The following is a 21,888-nucleotide window of genomic DNA, read 5'->3' as shown; positions in this document are numbered from 1 at the left end:
GCCAATGCAGAAAAATAACAAACAATTTTGACAATAATAATAGTAATATATTTCATATGAATATATTAAAGTAATAATTAAAAATATTTAAAGTTATATTTAGTTTTTATTTTTAGAATGTTTTATCTATTTTATATATATAATTACTACTTTTACAATTGTAAGCCAATGCAGAATTAAAAACAAACAATACTGTCAATAATAATAATAATAATAACATATTTATTATTAATATATTAAAGTAGCAATTACAAAATATTTAATATTTAATTAAGTTTTTATTTTTAGAATATTTTATCACTTTTTTTAAAGCCAAAGTAGAATACAAAATTGCAATAAAAAGACAATTAGTCCTGTCATTTCTATAATAAACGATAGAACCCTAATTGTACAATTTTAATGCAAAATAAAAACAAATAATTTTGGCAATAATAATAATAATATTTAATATTAATAAATTACAATTAATAACTACAAAATATATAATATTTAATTAATTAAGTTTTTATTTTTAGAATATTTTAGCTCTTTTTTTAAAGCCAGAGTAAAATAAAACAAGAAAAAAGACACTTTGCAGTCCTAAAATTTCTATAATAAATTATGCAACTTTAATTTTACAATTTATGTCATTGCAGAATAAAAAAAACAAATAGTTTTACTAATAATAATAGTAATAGTAATAAATTATTATTACTATTAATTATTAATATTATTATATAGATTTGGGGGGTTGTTTATTTTTAATCAAATGTAGAAAAAAATAACATTTTAATTAATAATAATAATAATAATAATAATAATAATTGTTATTATTATTATTATTATTATTATTATTATTATTATTATTATTATTATTGGTATTTAGGGTTATTTTAGCTCTATTTATAATAAGTTTTAATGTAATGTAGAATTTAATAAATAAATAAATAATAATAATAATGATAAAATGATACTTGAGAGTCCAGTGCAGCGCTTACTACATTCCAGCTACTCACTCCATTCATAGATAACAATCGCACGCCATGCACAGCACGCACACTGCAGAAATAGCAGTGGAAGGCTAGTATGTCGTTCTGAACACAAGTGGCGAGCTGAGAAACAGTGAGCGGGAAGAGCGAGTCTTTGCTGCTAGCGGGACTGCCGGCTGCAGCTCGTTCATGCAATATTAAAGCGCTGCTGCATCATGCGCCTTATTATGAGGATTGCCTCATCTGTCACTTAGTCCTCTGAGAGCTGCGCCGCTCTGTCACGACTAGTTCTCCTCCATTCACCCCTTTTGCTTAGAAAATGGAGAGCTCGGTTATTAATGGCAGATTATTGTCTGTCCTCGCTACAATGACGTCTGAATAAAGAGAAATCTCATTAACACGGCCCGTTAGTGTCGCTCCCCTGAGAAATCCTCTCTAGCGAGCGCCGCTTTTGTACCGGGGAAGATAAATATTTGCGGAGATGCTGTTCAATCCAATTTTGGGTGCTGTTTTGTGTTTGCAAATATCTCTCTGTTGCTCTAAAATGGAGGGCAACTAGAGTAATAGTTCAATTATCTGTAAATAAAGGCCGATCCGAGTGAGTGACGGCGCTGGCCGCGGCAAACAGGAAACCCTTTGAAATACCTTGGAAAATCTCTCCTCTGCCCATTCTCCTGTGTTTTATGAATAGTTTAATGATTTTAACAGCGGTTCATGAGGGTGGATCTACGTCAGGCTCTGTTATTAATATAGCAGCTAAATGCCACACTGCCGTTTCGGTGAAATAAACCCCAGAGCAGAAAATCTGGCAGGTTTTGGAAAACCTCGAGGCTTTGCTGCGCAATGTTGACTTTTCAAAGAAGTGTTTCTCTCGGGAAGTCGTCTGAAAATGTGTTTTGTCATATTGGAAGCTATTGCAGGACCGCAGATGCACCTGTCCTGAAGCTCAATCTCAGCTAAAATGTCTTGCTTATTCAACTCTGCTGATGCTTTTCCTATTTTCTGACTTAGAATTGGTTGTAATTGCCATCCTCGGGCCATCCAAGATGTAGATGAATTTGTTTCTTCATCAGATTTGGGATACCATTACATCACTTGCTCATCAATGGATCCTCTGCAGTGAATGGGTGCCGTCAGAATGAGAGTCCAAACAGATGATAAAAACATCACAATAATCCACAAATAATCCACACCACTCCAGTTCATCAGTTAACATCTTGTGAAGCCAAAAGCTGCGTGTTTGTAAGAAACAAATCCATCATTGAGATGTTTTTAGCTTCAAACCATTGCCTTCACCTAAAATATGTGTCTATAATACATACTAACACTTTGCTTCAGTTTAAAAAAAAAAGTGTCCTCTCACATTAAAATCCAACCACATATTTATTTAAAGTTGTTTTGGACAGTTTTGGCCTGTAAACAGTACTTGATCTGTGCAGATTTCTCCTGAGTTTTTCACTGGAGAAAGCAATATCAGATTATGGACTATTATATTTTAGCCACAAGCTGGTTTAAAGTTAAAAACGTCTTAATGATGGATTTGTTTCTTTTGTCTTAATATGTTAACTGATGTACTGGAGTGGTGTGGATTTAATTGTGGATTATTTAAATGTTTTTAAAAGCTGTTTGGCTCTCATTCTGACGGCACCCATTCACATACATTGGTGAGCAAGTGATGCAATGCTGCATTTCTTTAAATCTGATGAAGAAACAAACTCAACTACATCTTGGATGGCAAGTCTGATTCATTTCTGAGAATCAGTTTGTTAATTGGATAAATAAGCTTTCCATTAATGTGTAGCTTGTTATGATAGGACAGTATTTGGCCACGATATGAATATTTAAAATATTGAAAAAATTAAAGTTGTCCAAATGAAGTTTTGATATATTTACTGTAGGAAATTTACAAAAAATCCAAATGGAAGATGATCTTTATTTAATATCCTAATGATTTTTGGCATGAAATCTTTAGCTATTGCTACAAATATATCTGTGTGACTTATGACTGGTTTTGTAGTCCAGGGTCACATATGAACCTGTAGTTTTAATTCCGAACTGAAATAAAAGAACAAACGGTTTGTGGGCCATTCTTATGCATGAATGGAAACAGCATTGTGTTATTGGCCTCTTAAGAGCCTGAAAAGCCTTTTTGACTTGCAAGCGATCGAACTCAAGAATGAATGCATGACGACAATGTCATGAATGACAGTCACTGGTTTCCTAAAGCAGCGGTTTGAGGACACGGCTTGACCCTCGGCCAGAGAGCCTTTACGTAACGTTATGTAAGCCGGCCGAGATTCCTCTGATTGACACTGAGTTAACGACAGAACCATCTCGAGCCTGTCAAAATATCATGCTTCTGTCTGACAGACAGAAAGAAAACTTGCAGAAAGGTACAGTGCTGGTATCGTGAGAGGCATATTCATGTACTGTGGTATTTACTTCAGATGTGCAAAGATGTCAAATATTTTTCAGTTCCTTGGCTGATACACTATAGAAAATGATCGTGGTTAATGGTAACAGACTGTAAAAATGCTATGGTGCAAACCTGTTAATTGTTTAACCTGAAGTAAGTTCCCTTACTCTATACAGTAAGTATTTGGAAGTGAAAAAGAACAAGTCATCTTATAGTTTCTCAGTTTTTATTTTCTAATTACTTATGTGTATTAAGCATTGTTAAATCTGTTATTAACTTCATGTTTATTGCATTATTTTAGTGTCGTTTTGTCTGCTGTTTTGTATTTTTGTGTATAATGTGCACATTCAATATTAGTATTTTTAGTGTTTTTTATTAGTATAGTATTCAATAATATTCAATAATGACATGACTTTTTCTTTTTGATATAAAGGTACAAAACAGACTTTTTTAATATATCTTTTATATTATAATATCATTATGATACGATTTAATATACTATAGTATTATTATTGGACTCTAAAGCATATCTTATTTTGTTCTATATTTAATTAAAATAATCATACATAGATCTAAAATAAATAAATATGTTAAATATAAAATATATAAAAAGTTTTTTTACTGCAAATTTACTGTTATTTTAAGTTGAATCCATTCAATATATTTTTATAATAATATATTATAATAGCATTATGATGCTATTTATTATAATATCATTAAATATAATAATACTTATTATTATACTAATATTATTATTATACATTATAAGACTTGTGTATTTTTTATTTTATTGTATATTTGATTAAAATAACCATAAATAAATCTAAAACGGCCAACCAATAAATGAATTAAATTTTTTTTTTTTTTTGTTAAATTTTCAATTACCGTAAAGTTAAATCTGTAAAAACTAAAAGGTTGGTATACCATGTTTTTTGCCATACTTTTTTACATTATATATATTTTTATATTGTAATATCATTATGATATTATTTAATATAATAACAATAAATTTATAATATTATTATTATTATTACTGGACTCTAAAGCATATCTCCTTTTGTTCTATATTTAATTAAAATAACCATAAACGGATCTAAAATAAATAAATATGTTAAATATAAAATATATAAAAAGTTTTTTACTGCAAATGTACTGTTACTTTAAGTTCAGTCCATTCAACATATTTTTATAATAATATACAAAATAGCATTATATAATATTATATAAATATAATAATGATAATAATAGTTCTTATTATTAATAATAAAATACATTATAAGACGTAGAAGTGTGTGTGTGTATATATATATATATATTTTTTTTTTTTTGTTTTTTTTTTTGATTACCAGAAATAGTGCTCAAACAACCCGTAAATAAATAAATAAAATTTGTTAATTATGAATTACTGTAAGTTCAATCCGTAAAAACTAAAAGGCCTTATTTACTACGGTAAATTACAGGCAATCACAGCTGTTTTTTTGCCATAAATCTCACATGCATTTTATTTTCATAGTGCAGGTTGCACATGTATCAAATGTGAGCTGTTGTTTTAGTCTTATCCTCAGCTTGTGAGAATATATTTACGGTTATTAAGACTGGATTGGTTTCCGTGCAGTGCCAGGTCACATCGTGTACCAGGGAGCTGACAGGTCTGAGGGTAGCCGACGTGGAAGCAAGCACCCTGATTTACAGCCTGTCCCGCTGTATACAATAAACCCAGACAGAATGCCATTTGTTTGGCTTCCTCTCCCTTCAAACCAAAGGAAAATATTCTGCATTTTATTTATAAAAGTCCAGTTTCCCAGGCTCGAGTCCTGAGGCTATTTCGGCGGGGTTGAAAGGGCGTCCCGCGCTCCCCGGCAGCTCGTCCTCTGGTGTTTCTCGGACACGGTGCTGTTCGGTTGCGGGGCGACACATTTTTACGTGCGACTCTCGAGCCAACGAGGCCTGTTTTCCGCCGCCTGCGGGAACCTCCTACTGTCTGTTAATTAGAGTGTGTAAAGTTTACAGCCTTTGAGAAGCTGTTAAGCGGCGAAGAGCGCCGAGTAAAGGCAGCCTGACTGTGAAATTGAATTATGAGCGTGTGTCACTGAACAAAATGGAAAGTGTGCGAGAGGGAGGAGGGAGAGAGAGAGAGAGAGAGAGAGAGTGGAATCCCTGGAGCCCTGATACTTCCTCTCTCTCCCTCTCTCACTCGCTCTCGCTCTGTGCTGTATTTTTAGTGAGCGAGGTAAAGTGTGTAGCCTCACTAGATGCTGAATAGTGAATGCTGAATGGAATATGTGCTGCACCATTGTGTGTGTGTGACTTTAACATCCCGTCTGTCTGTCCACAGATGCTCCCACAGCAAGAATGGGACCACAAAAGAGGCGCCCGAGGATCTCAGGTCAGTGTCTGGATGATTGAAAAAGATCTGATGAATAAGCACATCTGGGCCAGATTTCATCCTAGAATCTAAAATATGTTTGTATATGTATATGGATATATATTAACTGAAAGGAAGTGAAGTGTGTTTTGGATTTATTAAAGTCTTGTTTGCAAGGAATTAAGCCTATTTCTCCCAAAATTCAGAAAAAAATTTGTTTTATTATTATTATTTAAAGAAAATGAAGGCTATTTTAGAGAGTCGTTAAGATTTATTTGCCTTGTGACATGATTAAAACAAATAGATAAAAATAAAACATGCATAATCCTCCCAAAATTTGTGAAAGAAAAAAAATTTGATGATTTTACCTAAAGAAATTAAAGCCAGTTTTTTAAGGTTTATTTGGCTTGTGGCATTATTTTCAAACCTGTTAAGCCAATATTTTGTATTCAAAATTGTATATTATAGTAAAATAAATAAATAAGAATCTGATGAATAATTGAAAATACTAAAAAACACAAAGAAACAGCAACACATTGAAATAAACGTGAAGTTTCGAAGCAGGAAAACTCAAATGGTATTTTATTTTAAAATGTACTCCAGTAAACTTCACAACCTCAACATTAAAAAAAAAAAGATGCAAGGAGATTTTCTGCATTAATTTGTGCTTAGGAGTCAAGAAAGTTATGTCACACTCTAGAAAGTCTTAATAGACCATGGTAGTGTTTCCCCAAAGCAACTTTGGTTGGAAGTTCCATTGTTACAGATCGTCGTTCAATGGAACTTGCGCACCCCAGAATTGTTCTTCATGCAAAATATAATTTCTAATCTTATCCATTTGATTTTGGGGTGAAAGTGGGGTCTGTAGGTTGTTTGTTTTGTTTCTCGAACTCTGATTAATGATTATGACTGCAGTGTAAATGAGTGTGTGAGGCGGTGACCTGTGTGTGACCTCACGCTTGTAACCGGGATATGAGGTCTTTCAAACATCCTAGTGACATCATCACTCCTGGCATGAGGACAGTCCAGCCTGCTCCGCTGCTTTGAACTCTGGAACTTCAAAAAAAATGAATATGCTAGTGTAATTTACGGTCATGCATCAGAAACATGCTTTCATTCTCAAATTTGTTTTCCTACCAAAATGATGTCACTTCCTGGAGGATGATGTTAAAGTGTCAGGATGAAAGGTTCATCTATTGTAAAATATTATGAATCTGTGTTTGGCGGGTTGCGAATGGTTTTTGTTTTTAAATCCCATTTTGACTTTAGTGACTTTACTGTTCTTTAATAAAAAAATTAAATTAAATACTAAAAACCAAGATGAAAAGAAACAGGAAAAACCTATGAATTGATTTAAAGCCAAAAGAAAACATAATTTACAATATAGATCTATCTAGCTAAATGTTGAATTGATTATCAGTTTAAAAAAATGAAATATGATAAGAAAATGTAATAATAATAATAACAAATAACAAAATAAATAAATTATAATATTATTATGACTAATAATAATAATAATAATAACAAAATAAAGAATAATATTATAAAAAATAATAACCAAAAAAAATGTGCACAGATTAAAATTATATTGGAAACAAGAAAGTGTTGAATTGATGATCAGTTAAAAGAATATTTTAAGAAAATGTAATATTACTACTACTATTACTACTACTACTACTAATAATAATAATAACAAAAATAAATAATCATATTATAAAGAATAATAATAACAAAAGAAATAAATTTGAATATTATTATAACTAATAATAATAATATAATAATAATAATAATAATAATAATAATATAAAAACTATTAATAACAAAATAAATAAAAATAATAATGTGCTTGGTTTAACAATTGTATTGGAAACAAGAAAATGTTGAATTGATTATCAGTTGAATAAATATTGCAAGAAAATGTAATAATATTAATAATAATAATAATAAATAACAAATTGAATAAATAATAATATTATAAATGATAATAAATTAATTAATAGTAATAATACTAATAATACTAATAATAATAAATTTGACCAGAATAAAAATTATATTGGAAACAAGAAAATGTTAAATTGATTATCAGTTAAAAGTGTATTTTAAGAAAATGTAATAATAATAATAATAATACCAAAAAATAATAATAATACAAGTAATATTATAAATAATAAAAGTAATAAATAACTTTTCAGTTAACATTACTTAATAGACCTGAGTTATCAATGATAGAACTAATGTAGTGTCACTGTGTTAAAGCATTATGTAACATTAACTGATGAGATCGTATTATAAAATGTTATCAATTTATTAATATATATAATGGATCATTTATTACTCAGTAGATTACGATTGCATGGCATGACCCAGAATGACAGAAGGAGTGATTATTTTGTCTGTGAGTTTACTATTTTTTATTCAGGAACTCCCCAGTGTGTGAGTGAGAGTGTGTGCGCATATGCTAATGTGTTTGCACTTTTTATCTAGTTCTCTTCACGGCTGGGTGAGAACAGGGAGTAGCGGTGACGTCTGTACTGACGTGTTTCTGTTCTCCGTGCCCGTGCATTTGTCCCTCGGTGCTTCATTCATTCCCAGCAGTCTAACCTCCACCTATTTCTGCCTTTGCCTGCGACAGAGAGGAAACTCTCGAGTCCTTTTCTTTCCGCCGTGGCATCGCGGCCCGTCAAAAGGACGGCGCTTCCATCCGTAGCGTGTCCGCCGTTTCCACGCGGGGATTTGTGCGAAAAGCCGTCGAGGTAAAACTAGACCACCGGAGAGCAGTTAAGACTATTACGGCGCTGACAGAGACATACGTTAAAGCGGAAAACACGTCGGGGCTTACATGAAGCTGAACATGACCTTAGAAATCAGCTGTCAGTCAGTGCGTCTCACAATAGAGCTGTCAGAGCGTGCTGGGCCAGTGAGGGCGCCTCCCATAATGCACTGGGCCTTGGGAGAAGCGTGAGGCCGTGAGCTGATAGCGCAAACAATGCACAGGAGGAAAGAACGATTGTGTGTGGAATCGCCGGTCTTAGTGAACGCCTTGTATGTGCTTTTATGTGTGCATATGGTGACACTTTAATTTAAGGGCCAGTTCTCATTATTAACTATGACAATATTTGGTCGAGATACAACTATTTGAAAATCTGGAATCTGAGGGTGCAAAAAAATCTAAATATTGAGAAAATCACCTTTGAAGTTCTCCAAATGAAGTTCTTAGCAATGCATATTACTAATCAAAATTTAAGTTTTGATATATTTTTGGTAGGAAATGTACAAAATATCTTAATGGAACATGGTCTTTACTTAATATCCTAATGATTTTTGGCATAAAAATCAATCATTTTGACCCATAGAATATATTTTTGACTAAAATAGAAACTAAAACCATAACAAAAATCATTATTTGAAATAAACTTTAGTTGAAAAAAATTTGCAAAAGAAAAATTAACTGATATAAAATAAATAAATAAGAATTAAAACATTCAAAATATTAATAAAAATAGTAAAATAGAAAAATGTAGAAAAACAACACTGCGGTCTGTTAAAAATAATCGTACAACCTTATAACCTAAAATATTAAGATTTTATGTATTTTTGTTATTCCAAAAATGTTTGCAAGCAGCATATTAATTGGAATTAATTTATAAATATTTCAAATATAATTTGTTTAAAGTGAAAATAAAAGCATTTGTTATTATATTCTATTACATTCTTGTATATATGCTCCTGAAAACATGAATTTAATTTTAACTACTAACTTTAACTAACATGCTTAACAAGACCATAGCAAGACCATAATGTGAAAACTGTATAAAAACATATACTAATATAAGTAAAATAATATTAATAATTTGGATTATATTCACATGTATTCACATATAACTACTAAAAATGACACACATTAAGCATTAAGAATACAATCCCATTATTGCAAAAATATTATTGCAGTTTAAAATAGTGGTTTTCTATTTTAATATATCTTAAAATATAATTTATTCCTGTAAAGCAATACTGAATTTTCAGCATCATTACTGCAGTCTTTAGTGTCAAAATAGCAATTTTGTTCTTTCTTTTTTTGAAAGACATTAATACTTTTATTTAGCGAGGATGTGTTAAATGGATAAAACGTGATAGTAAAGACTTACATTGTTAGAAAATATTTCTATTTTGAGTAAATGCTGTTCTTTTTAACTTTATTTATCAAAGAATTAAAAAAAAGTTTTCTGAAGGATCATGTGACACTAAAGACTGGAGTAATGGCTGATAAAAAATTCAGTGCTGCGTCACGGAAATAAATTCTATTTTAAAATATATTTAAATACGAAACCAATATTAGAAATCGCAATAATATTGATAAATCGCAATAATAAAAACTTAACTATTAAAAATCTTACTGATCCCAAATTTTTTTAGATGTTTTGTGGTGCTCCTAAAAGCATGAAACTGACTAACTTTACGAACATACTCAACATGATTTTCTTTTGCGCTGTGACAGTGAAAACTGACTGTAGAAATGACTATAGTGCATATATAGTGCAATATGCGCTTTACTGACATATTTTGGTACACAATGATCAAGCCTGCATAACTAGAAGTGTCTGCATTTCAGGCAAATGAATAGTGGGAGGTGTGTGTGTGTGTGTGTGTGTGTGTGTGTGTGTGTGTGTGTGTGTTTGTGTGTGTTCAGTGTCTAAGCCTTCTTATCAGAAGGATATCCTCCCAGTGAGGATCGATGCTGCTCTTTCTGCTTGACAGCCATATTCAGACACACATGATGCGCAGACGTTGTTTGTGTGTGTGTGTGTGTGTGTGTGTGTGTGTTTGAGAGCTAACAGATCTTGCTCTCGTTTCTAATTACCCAGTTGTTTTATCATTAGTCAATTAGGGGACTTGGTTTTCTCTTGTCTCTGTATCGTATTTGCCGCATGAAACGCTGATTAGCACTTCAAAGTTCTCGTTCAGCCACTAGCTTTCAAAGTGCAGCCGTTCGTGTGCTTGATTTCTGCCTGCTTTCCTCTCATTGATCTGTGGAAAGCAGCCATCTCCAGGATCCAGAGCCTGATAAAGGTGTGGAGTAGTGCAAACACGGCTGACGGTTCAACCTGTGACCCTTGACGTGACGGAGAGCGAAGTGTGTAGACCTCAGGAGACCCGTCGCTTCCTCGTACCCTTCCCAGGCTGCACCGCGACTCCCATGTGGCTGTGTTGTTGGTGTTTGTGTTCAGTTACCTTCACTCATTAGCAGCCGCCACGTTACGTCACGGCTCTTTTACATAAATGTTAATATTTTCGGGTGAAAAGAAATAAATTTTATTCTGCATGTGATTATATTATATTGTTCTATATTATATTATAAAGTGGTACCATGTTTAAAAATCTTATATGGAACGAAAAGAAATAAGAAATTATATTTTGCATGCAATTATATTATACTATAATATATTATCCTAAAACAATGGTACCATAATGTATAAACACCTTATATGGGGTGAAAAGAAAAAAAGAAATTACATTCTTCATGGAATTATATTATATTATATTACATTACATTACATTATATTATATTATATTATATTATATTATATTATATTATATTATCCTAAAACAATGGTACCACAATGTATAAATACCTTATATGTGACCCTGGACCACAAAACCAGTCATAAGGTTAAATTTGACAAAACTGAGATATATGCATCATATGAAAGCTCAATAAATAAGCTTTCTATTGATGTATGGTTTGTTAGGATAGGACAATATTTGGCTGAGATACAACTATTTGAAAATCTGGAACCTGAGGGTGCAAAAAAATCAAAATACTGAGAAAATCACCTTTAAAGTTGTCCAAATTAAGTTCTTAACAATGCATATTACTAATCAAAAATTACATTTTGATAGGTTTACAGTAGGAATTTTACAAAAAATCTTAATGTAACATGATCTTTACTTAATTTCCTAATGATTTTTGACATAAAAGAAAAATCAATAATTTTGACCCATACAATGTATTTTTGGCTATTGCTACAAATATACCTCAGCGACTTAAGACTGGTTTTGTGGTCCAGGGTCACATATAGGGTAAAAAGAAAAAAGAAATTAAATTTTTCATGGAATTATATTATATTATATTATATTATATTATATTATATTATATTATATTATATTATATTATATTATATTATATTATATTATATTATATTATATTATAACACGGTACCAATATGTATAAATACATATAAAAATATTATATTTTGCATGGTATTATATTATATTATATTATTATATATTTATTTTTGTATTTTTTGCATGATTGCTATTGTTTTATATTGGGGTGAAATATGAATTTTTATGAAACTTTTCTAAGTTTCATCACATCTAGTGCACAAAAACCGCTGGCTCCCATCGAAATTAAATGAAGACTACCTTTACGCTGCAAATTCGCCGTCATTGTGAACGTCCCTTCAGAGAAGCTATCAAGTGTCTCAGTGTCATAAAAAAGTGTGAAGGAGTGGAAAGGCATTTTTGTTGACCAATTTAGCCCAAACAGCTATTTATTGTGTGGGCCCTGAGGTAGCGCTCTTTGCCCGGCTGTCACTTAGCAACAGGCTATTTTCAATATAAATGCTTCCTGTGGCGTGTGGAGCACCTATCGGACAGCAGCGGCGCAGCTGAGACTCCGCTCACACACTCAGTGTCCACTAAAGACAGTACAGCAGCCAGACGGACTGATCTGTGAGTTTGCCCAACACTGGCATCATGAGGAAGAGGCGTGCCACCGCTGGGCTGCTCTGCCCGTATCATGGCCACCAGGTGGGAGATACTGTACGCCCTATTCTTTTCTATTGTTGCTAATATTCATCTGTGCACTAGATGTGAAAAGTTTGGATGCACTTGACGGAAATGCTTTTCGCTGTTGGGGTTTTGTAAATGCTTGAAATGATTGAGACAAGTATACTTTGTGCCTACACGTTTGTTTCTTTACAAAACTATGTTAGACGTTGATCATAAAGTTGTATAAAACATCTACTAATATAAATTAAACCATTTAAATGTATTGCAAACTTTGCATTATTTATGCATAATTTAATAAATGCTTTTTTAATAATTATAAAACATTTAAATAATTTTATAATAATCACATAATGATACAATAATTTAATAATGATTTGGTCACTACATGAATAGTGTTTTTTTTTCCAAAGTTTTAATTACATTACTATTGTTTTAAAATATTTAGAATATAAAATAATTGGCTAAAAGGTGTGCTGTACAATTGTCTTTTTCACTTTTTTTAATTCAGTCAAAAGGTTGCATTAAAAATACATTAGTTTACGTTTCAAACAAAACTAGCAAAAACTAAACTCAGATGCAGTGTCTTTTTGTGTCTTTGATGTAGTATATTTTTTTGAATTAGATTTTATTTTCATATTTTATATTTTATTTTAAAGTTTTAGTAGTTTAATATATATATATATATATATTCTTTTTTTTATTCTGATTTATGTTTTTATTTTTTTTAATATGTCTATATAGTGTTTTTCATTTTATAGTGCTATCTTTTTAGTCTCTTATTTGTATGGTGGGGAACAAAATTGTCCTAAAACATAATTAAGCCTTTAGAAACTCTATTAGAAAACAGAATTAGCTTGAGCTGTTACACATACATACAGTTAGCCCATGCATATGCTAAGGTTTTAGTGGCTAAAATGACAAAGTCAAAAGAGCTCTCACAAAAGCTATAGAGATGCTACAGAGAATAAATAATTTTATTACTTTAGTAAATAAGGCTATATGAAAATTTCCAAGGCATGAAAGGTTCCTGGAGACACAGCTGGCAGCCTTATTCCCTAGTTTAAAGTGTGTTGTACCAGAAAACCTTTGAAGGTGTTGAACAAAAAAGCACAATATCATAAAATGTTTGATCAGAACAACTGAGGAAAAACCTGCAAAGTACAACCAAAGACTTGTAAGATGACCCAACGAACGGAGGAAAAACATTTCAATGCATTGTATAAGAAGAACACTAGACAATTATGGCCTTCATGTTGAGACATCTCGCCGAATACCACTCTTGACCAAGAAGAACAAAAAGGCTGACGTGAACATGTTAAAATTAATTTAGATAGACATGAGGAGTTGTTTTATGATGAGGAGTTGTTTTATGATATAATGTTTTATAGAGTGATCTGACCAAACTGGAACTTTTTGGACCCATGGATCAGTGGTATGTCTGGTGCAAAAAAGGCAGAGCTTATGAGCAGAAGAACACCATGTTCATCGTCAAACTTTGAGGTGAACCAGTCCTGTTCGAGGGGTGTTTTATTGTAGCAGTAAGTGGAAATCATGACCGTATGAAGGACATCATGGATTCTTTGAAGTATCAGGCCATTTTGGCAAGAATTGTGATGCCTTTAGTGCAAAGACTGAAGCTGATGATCAATGGACTTTTCTGCAGGACAGTCATCCCAAAGTATACATCCAAAATTTACTTGTGCTCGGTTCAGGGATCAGTTATGGAATGTTCTTGAGTGGCCTGTTCAGTCTCCAGGTTTAATTTTCATTGAAAACATTTGGTTGAATTTGAAGAAAGCAGTGGCAAAGTGAAAACTAAAGATTATCAGTGATCTGAAAGCTTTTTCAGGCGAGGAAAGGGCCAAGATTGCAGTAGAGAGGTGACAGAAGCTTCAAAGCACTTACAGGCAGCGTTTAATGGCGGTTTTAAAGAATAAAAGATTCTGCACAAAATTTGACTGTTAGAGGTTGAACAATTTTGAACATGAACATTTAGAGCCAATTTGATTTTTTTATTATTATTATTATTCATCAGCTTCCGTTTTCAGAATGACTCAAATGTGTATTTATACATTTCTCTAATAGTGGACTGATGCCTTTGTTGAATTGCTTTTACAAAATTGTGTTCTCTGCAGCAAAATGTCTTGCAGGTCAAGGGGGTTGAATAATTTCGATTGCAACTGTGTATGTATGTATATATATATATATATATATATATATATATATATATATATATATACAGTTTTAAAGTTTTAGTATTTTTGTCGTTTTTGTTGTTTTTATTTTTTAAAAAATATGTCTATATAATCTCTATTAATTTTTATTTTTTGTTAGTTTATTTAGTTTTGGTTATTTTAGTATGTCAGCGTAACCCAAACAAAAATGAAAAATGTTACCTTGGCATCTAGCTAAAATAAATTTACATTTTTTTGTTTTATTTAATTTAATTTTTATTTTTCATTTCAGTTTTAAAGTTTTAGTATTTTAGTTGTGTTTTTGTCATTTTTATTTTTATTTATTTATTTAACATATGTCTATATAGTTTTTTTTATTAAGTTTAAGTTTTTAGTTTTAGTTATTCTACTACTTCAACATAAACTAAGCAAAAATGTAATTTTTTTTACTGTATTTTTGATTAAATAAATATAGCCTTGAGCAGAGCAAAAAAGGCTTCTTTCAAAAACATTCTTTCAATTTTTGGGTGTGTTTTTGTCATTTTTATTCTTTTTTCAGGTTTTATTTAATTTAGTTTTAGTTAAAACGCAAATGAAAAATCTTTGCAACGAGCTGACATTTATTTTATAGCATTTTTTTATTATTTTATTTCATTTTTATTTATTTATTATTTTTTATTATTATTATTTATTTATTTTTAAATTATAATTGGTTTAATGGTTTTAGTCTTAGTCTTTAATTAATGATAATAATGCTGCTCAGATGTCACTCACACACAATCCATTAAGCAAAGCGATCCGCAGGGATCCATCCGAGATCCACAGCGGCTCTTGGTTTTCCGAGGCATCAAGTGGAAGGATTTCTCTGTCATACAGTATTTCCTGTGAATCACGCCGTGTGTTTTTGTGGAGAGGGAGATTTGTGGTACGTCAGGGGAGCTCAAAGGTGCTGTAAATCACTAGTTCACTTACAGATTTGTCTGTGTCTCGATCACCTTCCCAGCTCACCTCATGCGACGGCCCGTCGGCCCGTGTGTGTTACAAAGACGAAATTTATGTTTCTAACCATTGCACAGAGAAAAAATGGAACAAGATCAAGTATAATATTTAGATTCGGAGATGGAAGCTCATTGGATTCGGATCATTAGCTTCAGTACTGTTTGAGTCAGGAATAAAGTCATCTGCATCCAGCATCGCCGCAGTCAGACGTCACTAAATTTGTGGGATGCCACAAAATCTCAAGTAACCCGCCTATGAAAACCACCTTTTTTTTTTAACAGCGCACATTATTGACATGGTTTGTAGTTTAGATAGACGTTTAAAAACACTTGGCTATTGTTCAAGTGTCAAAGCGATGTGACATAAACTAATTACGGACTCCTTCCGCCACTTCAGCATTATGGAGCGAAGTAAGAAGCCTTTAAAATGCTGCTCTTTCCACAAACAGCCATTAACATTCTTGTGTTGTGAGGACCTCGGGCAGCTCAGTTCATTCACAATTCAGTCCTGCTGTAATTTTTATGATGCCGTTGTGACACGTCGGCTGTTAAAACCGCAGTCGTGGGGCGCAAAGCAGTGGTGATACACAATCAGAGAAGTGCTGACGGTTTGTCACGCTTGTTTTGAGTCACTTTGCATGCATAAAAACTCATTCTCATGCAAAAACATGAATGCATTAAACCAGCCGTGATATCAATACTGGGGTTAACTGAGCATTCAAATCGCACAAGGCCTGTGTTTGTGTGTGCTTTTGTGCATGTGTCCTATATTGTGTATATCTTTATTTCTATTTATGTACATCCATTCATCAAAGAATCCTGAAAATTAAAACATATGTTGGTTGCCACAAAAATATAAAGCAGCATAGCTATTTTCAACATACATAGTAGTAAAAAATGATTCTTGAGAACGAAATCAGCATATAAAAATTATTAATACAAGTAATGATGCTGAAAATGGAGCTTTGCAACACAGAAATAAATAACACTTTAAAATTTGTTTTATTTTATTTTAGTTTATAATAATATTTCAGAATTTTTCCTTAATTTAATTAAGAGAGTACAAAAATGCGACTGCATGATATATTAATACTTAAATTTGAATGATGAATCTTTACGCATTTTTATAATATACAAAATGCCATTATCATATATATAATTTTGCATAGCAGTAATTTATTTATTTTATTTTTATAGATTTGATTTTATTTTTTGAGTTTTTTGTGAATATTCAAAAAATTAATGTCACAATGAAAATGAAATTTATATAGTGCGTGCATAATTGTTATGCAAGTAGAAATCTTTTCTAACAATAGAAGTCTTTCGCTTTTTATCAGTTTAACACATCCTTGCTAAATAAAAGTATTACTTTTGTTCAAACAAAGAAAAAAAATCAATTTACAGACCCCAAACTTTTTAATGGTAGTGTCTATTGTTAGTAGTTATTTTATTCATTAAAGAATCCTGAAAAAAGTATCACAGGTTATTGATGATAAATCAGGATATTAGAATGATTTCTGAAGGATCATTTGACACTGAAGACTGGAGTTATGATGCTAAATATTCAGCTTTGCATCATAGGAATAAATTCTATTTTAAAGTATTTTGAAATAGAAATCCATCATTTTAAATTGCAATAATATTTCAGAATATGACAGTTTTTTCTGTATTTTTAAACAAATAAACACAGCATAAAATCAGAAAAGACTTCTTTAAACAAAACATTACAAATTTTTCTGATCCCAAACCTTTCGACGACAATGTATGGTTTGAAACATGACTCTTACATTTTCTTTATATGTATATATACTATGAAAAACACTTTGGATACAAGCAGCGCATCAGTGTCAGATTGCAGTTTCTGAGCGAATTACAGAAAGCACTCATTCATGCAGTATTCAGACAGGACAGGACGGTCCTGGCGTGATGTGTAAGTCAGCGTATAAGGGAAACATCTCAGCTGGTGTGGACTGAAGGGTTCTTCCTCTTTCACGCCTCGCTACACCTTGGCATCTGCGCGGCGGCTCCGCGTGATGCCCTCGCCTGTGCGTGTTCCTCTGAAGAACCGAGTGTAAAAACACGTGCCTGCGAATGCAGTGAATCAAAGCCCTCGCTTTTGCTTTCATGCACATTTGCATCCCATCGGGCGGCGTGTTTTGAATGCATATGCACGGAGAATAACGTGACTCAGCATCTCTGTGTGTCTGCTATAAGCCCCACGATCAATGAGACGCTATTAGAGGACTTTTCTCTCCTGGCTGTCCTGTACCGCCGGTCACAATGGCCCTGATCAACCTGGACGGATCGATACGGTTTCCACCAGCAACCCCCGTTTTGTTCCCTGGATGTGTTGTTGATATCACCTATGCACACACACATACACACAGACACAGCCGCACTAATCCGAGGACATTAGCCGTGGAGAGAGTCCATTTCGGTCGGGTAATGGGCAGATTTGGCTATCACAGGATGTCGTAAAGGTTGCGCTGAAGAGCGAGATAATGTGTGTTTTTTAAGGCCGGGCTCTCTGGGATCTGTCAGCCGCTCTCCAAGCCAAAGTGCTTGAGCAACTTTCCCATAAACACCTCTCTTGTTTTATTCTGTGATAAAACACACAAACACACACGTGCTAAAGTTTAAGAGAGCCTGAGTTTGGTTTTACGGCCCATTGTTTGCACAGAACGTCCTCTTGTTTGACAAGCTCATCGCTGACTCACGTCTCTTGATGTTGGTTGCGCCGGACGCTGTTTTGATAACGGATTGAGACGGGAGGACAGAGAGAGAGAAGAGAGAGAGAAAAAATGTAATGAAAGGAAGGAGGTGAAAGACTCCCACGCAAGGAGCGATGTTGTCTCAGTCCACTTAACCTCGCTCTCCGTGCCTGCTATATTTAATCGTCCTTTTTCGCTTCCCGGCAGTCAGCGTGTGACCCTAGTGGAAGACATGAGTAACACAGAGAGCAGAGGAAGTGTTTCTCAGTTTCTCCACAGCTGGAAAGACAGATTTTTGTGTCTCCAGACATTTCTCAAAATCTGTCAGGAACATGCACAGGTCACATTTCACCCCTCAATTAAAATACATAATGATTTTTTGAACCAAAGGTCACACTGTCATGACAGTTTAAGCACATTTAATGTGTGTTTACTTTACAGTTGAAGTCAAAAGTTTACAGAATCTGCACAATGTTATTTTTTTTTTTACCAAAATAAGAGGGATCATTCAAAATTCATGTTATTTTTCATTTCGTACTGACCTGAATAAGATATTTCAAGAGAAGATAAGTCCCTTGTTTGTCCTGAACTGTTAAACTTTTTAGTTAAAATTCTTCAGTTTTTCAGCATTTGTGTATTTGAACCCTTACCAACAATGACTCTATGATTTTTAGATCCTTCTTTTCACACTGAGGACATCTGGGGGACTCATATGCAACTATTACAGAAGGTTCAAACGCTCACTGATGCTCCAGAAGGAAAAGCGTTGCATTAACAGCCAGAAGGGGTGAAAACTTTTGAACGGAATGAGGATGTGTACATTTTTCTTATTTTGCCTAAATATCATATTTTTTCCATTTAGTACTGGCCTTCAGAAGATATAGAAGATACTTATGTTCACCAGAAGACAAAATAAGTAAAATTTACCCTAATCTTTAAATTCCAAAAGTTTTCACCCCCATCTGTAAAAGTTGTAGGCTACTGTATATGAGTCCCTCAGTTGTCCTCAGTGTGAAAAGATGGATCTCAAAATCAAAAACCAATCAAGAATTTGGACCTGAAGGATTTTTCAGAAGAACAGCGAACAGCTTAAGTGTTCAGGACAAACAAGGGACTCATGAACAACTATCACTAAAAAAAACACAGCTGAGGATGATTCAGGTAAACAACACAGTATTAACTTTTTATTAAATGTAACTATTATTATCTCTTGTGGCCTATATGTAAACATCTTTCATGTGAAATATCTTTTTCAGGTCAGTACTAAAAAATAACACGATATGATGCCTCTTATTTAGGTAAAATAATTAACATTTTGCAGATTGCTGCAAGGTGTATGTACACTTCTGACTTCAACTGTATATAACTGTAATTAATTTCTCTTTTTTTGGTAACACTTTACAATAAAGTGTTAATGTATTAACTAACACGAATGAACAATAAACAATATATTTAATACACTATTTATTAACATTTGTTAATGTTAGTTAATAAAAATAATGTTAATGCACAACTTGTGATTTTAATAATGCATTAGTAAATGCTGAAGTATTGTTCATTCTTAGTTCGTGTTAACTAATGTCAACTAATGACCCATTGTAAAGGGTTAAAATGTGACCTATGCATGCTTTTGCAAGATTCACGTACACAAACAACAAATGAATCAGGAAAAACACTGCTATTTTCCCACAAGGGTCACTTGCAGGCCTCCTGCTGTGGGTCGTGAGGTCGTGACCTGCCGCTGCGGGAGGCGGGAGGAGAGATGCTGAGGTCACATCGCTCTCCTCCTCATCCACATGCATCTCTCATTAATACTTCACCACGCTCATAACTCCTGACCTGTGCTGACTCTTTGCGCTGATGAAGCGATGAGCCAGCCTGTTTCCGACAGTTAAAACTAAACCCAACAGCCATTCTTTTTCCAAATATGCACAACGGCAGACAGTTTCTGTGTTTACATAGTTTTACAACTCGAACGTTTCGCGGAAGCTCTCGATCCGAGCCTCTCTTACGCAGTGTTTTGGCGTGTGACAGCGGCTAGCTCTGAGATATGTAGCGTGACGCTGCGCATACATCCTCCACATGTTCTCGCTGTAGTGACTCACGGCAAGATGACTGATGTCAGAGGAGTCCTGGAAAGCTTTTTCTTTTTTTCCTCTCACACTCCCTGCGTGTTTGAGTTTGTCATTCCAGCCGTGCTCTTACTTTGCCCTGAGCGCAGCGGCTAATTACTGCACCTTACTGCAGGCTTGTTTAGTCAGAGGGACCGCTGTGATATGAACTTACATTAGTGATGAAGAGACCTGAATGCCACACGCCAATCTCTGTGTGGTGCTTACTTTCATTTTAAAGGAATAGTTCAAAAAAAGGAAACTTTGCTCAGAATGTACTCACCCTCAGGCAATACAGCATGTAGATGAGTTTGTTTCTAAATCAGATTTGTTGAAATAGAGCATCACTTGCTCACCTATGAATCCTCTGTAGTGAATGGGTGCCATCAGACTGAGAGTCCAAACAGCTGATAAAAACCCTCAAGTAATCCACACCACTCCAGTTCACCAGTTAGTCTTGAGAAGCCAAAAGCTGCATGTTTGTAAGAACTAATCATCAAGACATTTTTAACCTCAAACCATTGCTAAACTATAAGTCTGTATTCCGTAATATAGCTTTCTTCAGTGAAAATGAGAGAAATATGCATAGATCAAACACAGTTTACAAGCCAAAACAGTCCAAAACTTAATATGTGGGTGGATTTTGATGCGAGAGGACAACAGGAAATAGACTTTTTCAATGAATGAAATGTTATTACGGTGCATAGACTTAGTATTTTGGCCAGAAGCAATGGTTTAAAGTTTAAAATGTCTTCATGATGGATTTGTTTCAACAAGCAGCTTTTGGCTTTAGAAGATATTCGTTGATGGACTGGAGTGGTGTGGATTACTTGTGGATTATTGTGATGTTTTTATCAGCTGTTTGGACTCTCATTCTGACGGCACCCATTCACTATAGAGGAACCAATTTGTGAGCAAGTGATTACTCCAAATCTGATGAAGAAACAAACTCATCTATATCTTGAATGGCCTGATAATTTTCATTTTTGGTTAAACTATTCTTTTAAATGCAAGGAACTGTTGTCAATTGTTTGTGGTTTATTTATAACATAATATAAAATAGAAATTCAGTGCAATAGGCTTGTTTTCTGCTGCTGTTTTCATTGACCTGCCTCATATACAAATCCTGCTTCAAATGCAAAAAAAATTGCTAAATAATTCCTGAGCTCACTAGAAATGTTGTTTTCTGTTCATGCAGTGTTTTCAAACCCATGCATTTGCATAATGCATCATCAGTCCGTAACACAAACGTGTGCAATTTCGTCAGAGTGGACATGAAAATCCATCCAGAAAACTGCAGTAAGCAACATGTTTTTCCGTGATTATGTTTGCTGCATAATCATAATAACATAA

At 33.3% G+C, this 21,888-nt stretch overlaps 1 protein-coding gene across 1 annotated transcript in view; it reads left to right on the top strand.

The window, feature by feature from the left end:
* pde3a (phosphodiesterase 3A, cGMP-inhibited) overlaps nt 1–21,888 on the top strand; it is a 116,487-nt gene that overhangs the window by 54,276 nt on the left and 40,323 nt on the right. Inside the window, exon 2 of the mRNA XM_073838533.1 lies at nt 5,720–5,770. Coding sequence (XP_073694634.1) covers nt 5,720–5,770 — 51 coding nt within the window. The remainder of the gene's footprint in view (nt 1–5,719; nt 5,771–21,888) is intronic.

This window comes from Garra rufa, chromosome 4 (assembly GCF_049309525.1).
Source record: "Garra rufa chromosome 4, GarRuf1.0, whole genome shotgun sequence".
Lineage (NCBI taxonomy): Eukaryota > Metazoa > Chordata > Actinopteri > Cypriniformes > Cyprinidae > Garra > Garra rufa.
The sequence above is the reverse complement of the archived record's forward strand: the minus strand, read 5'-3'. Positions and strand labels throughout refer to the sequence as shown.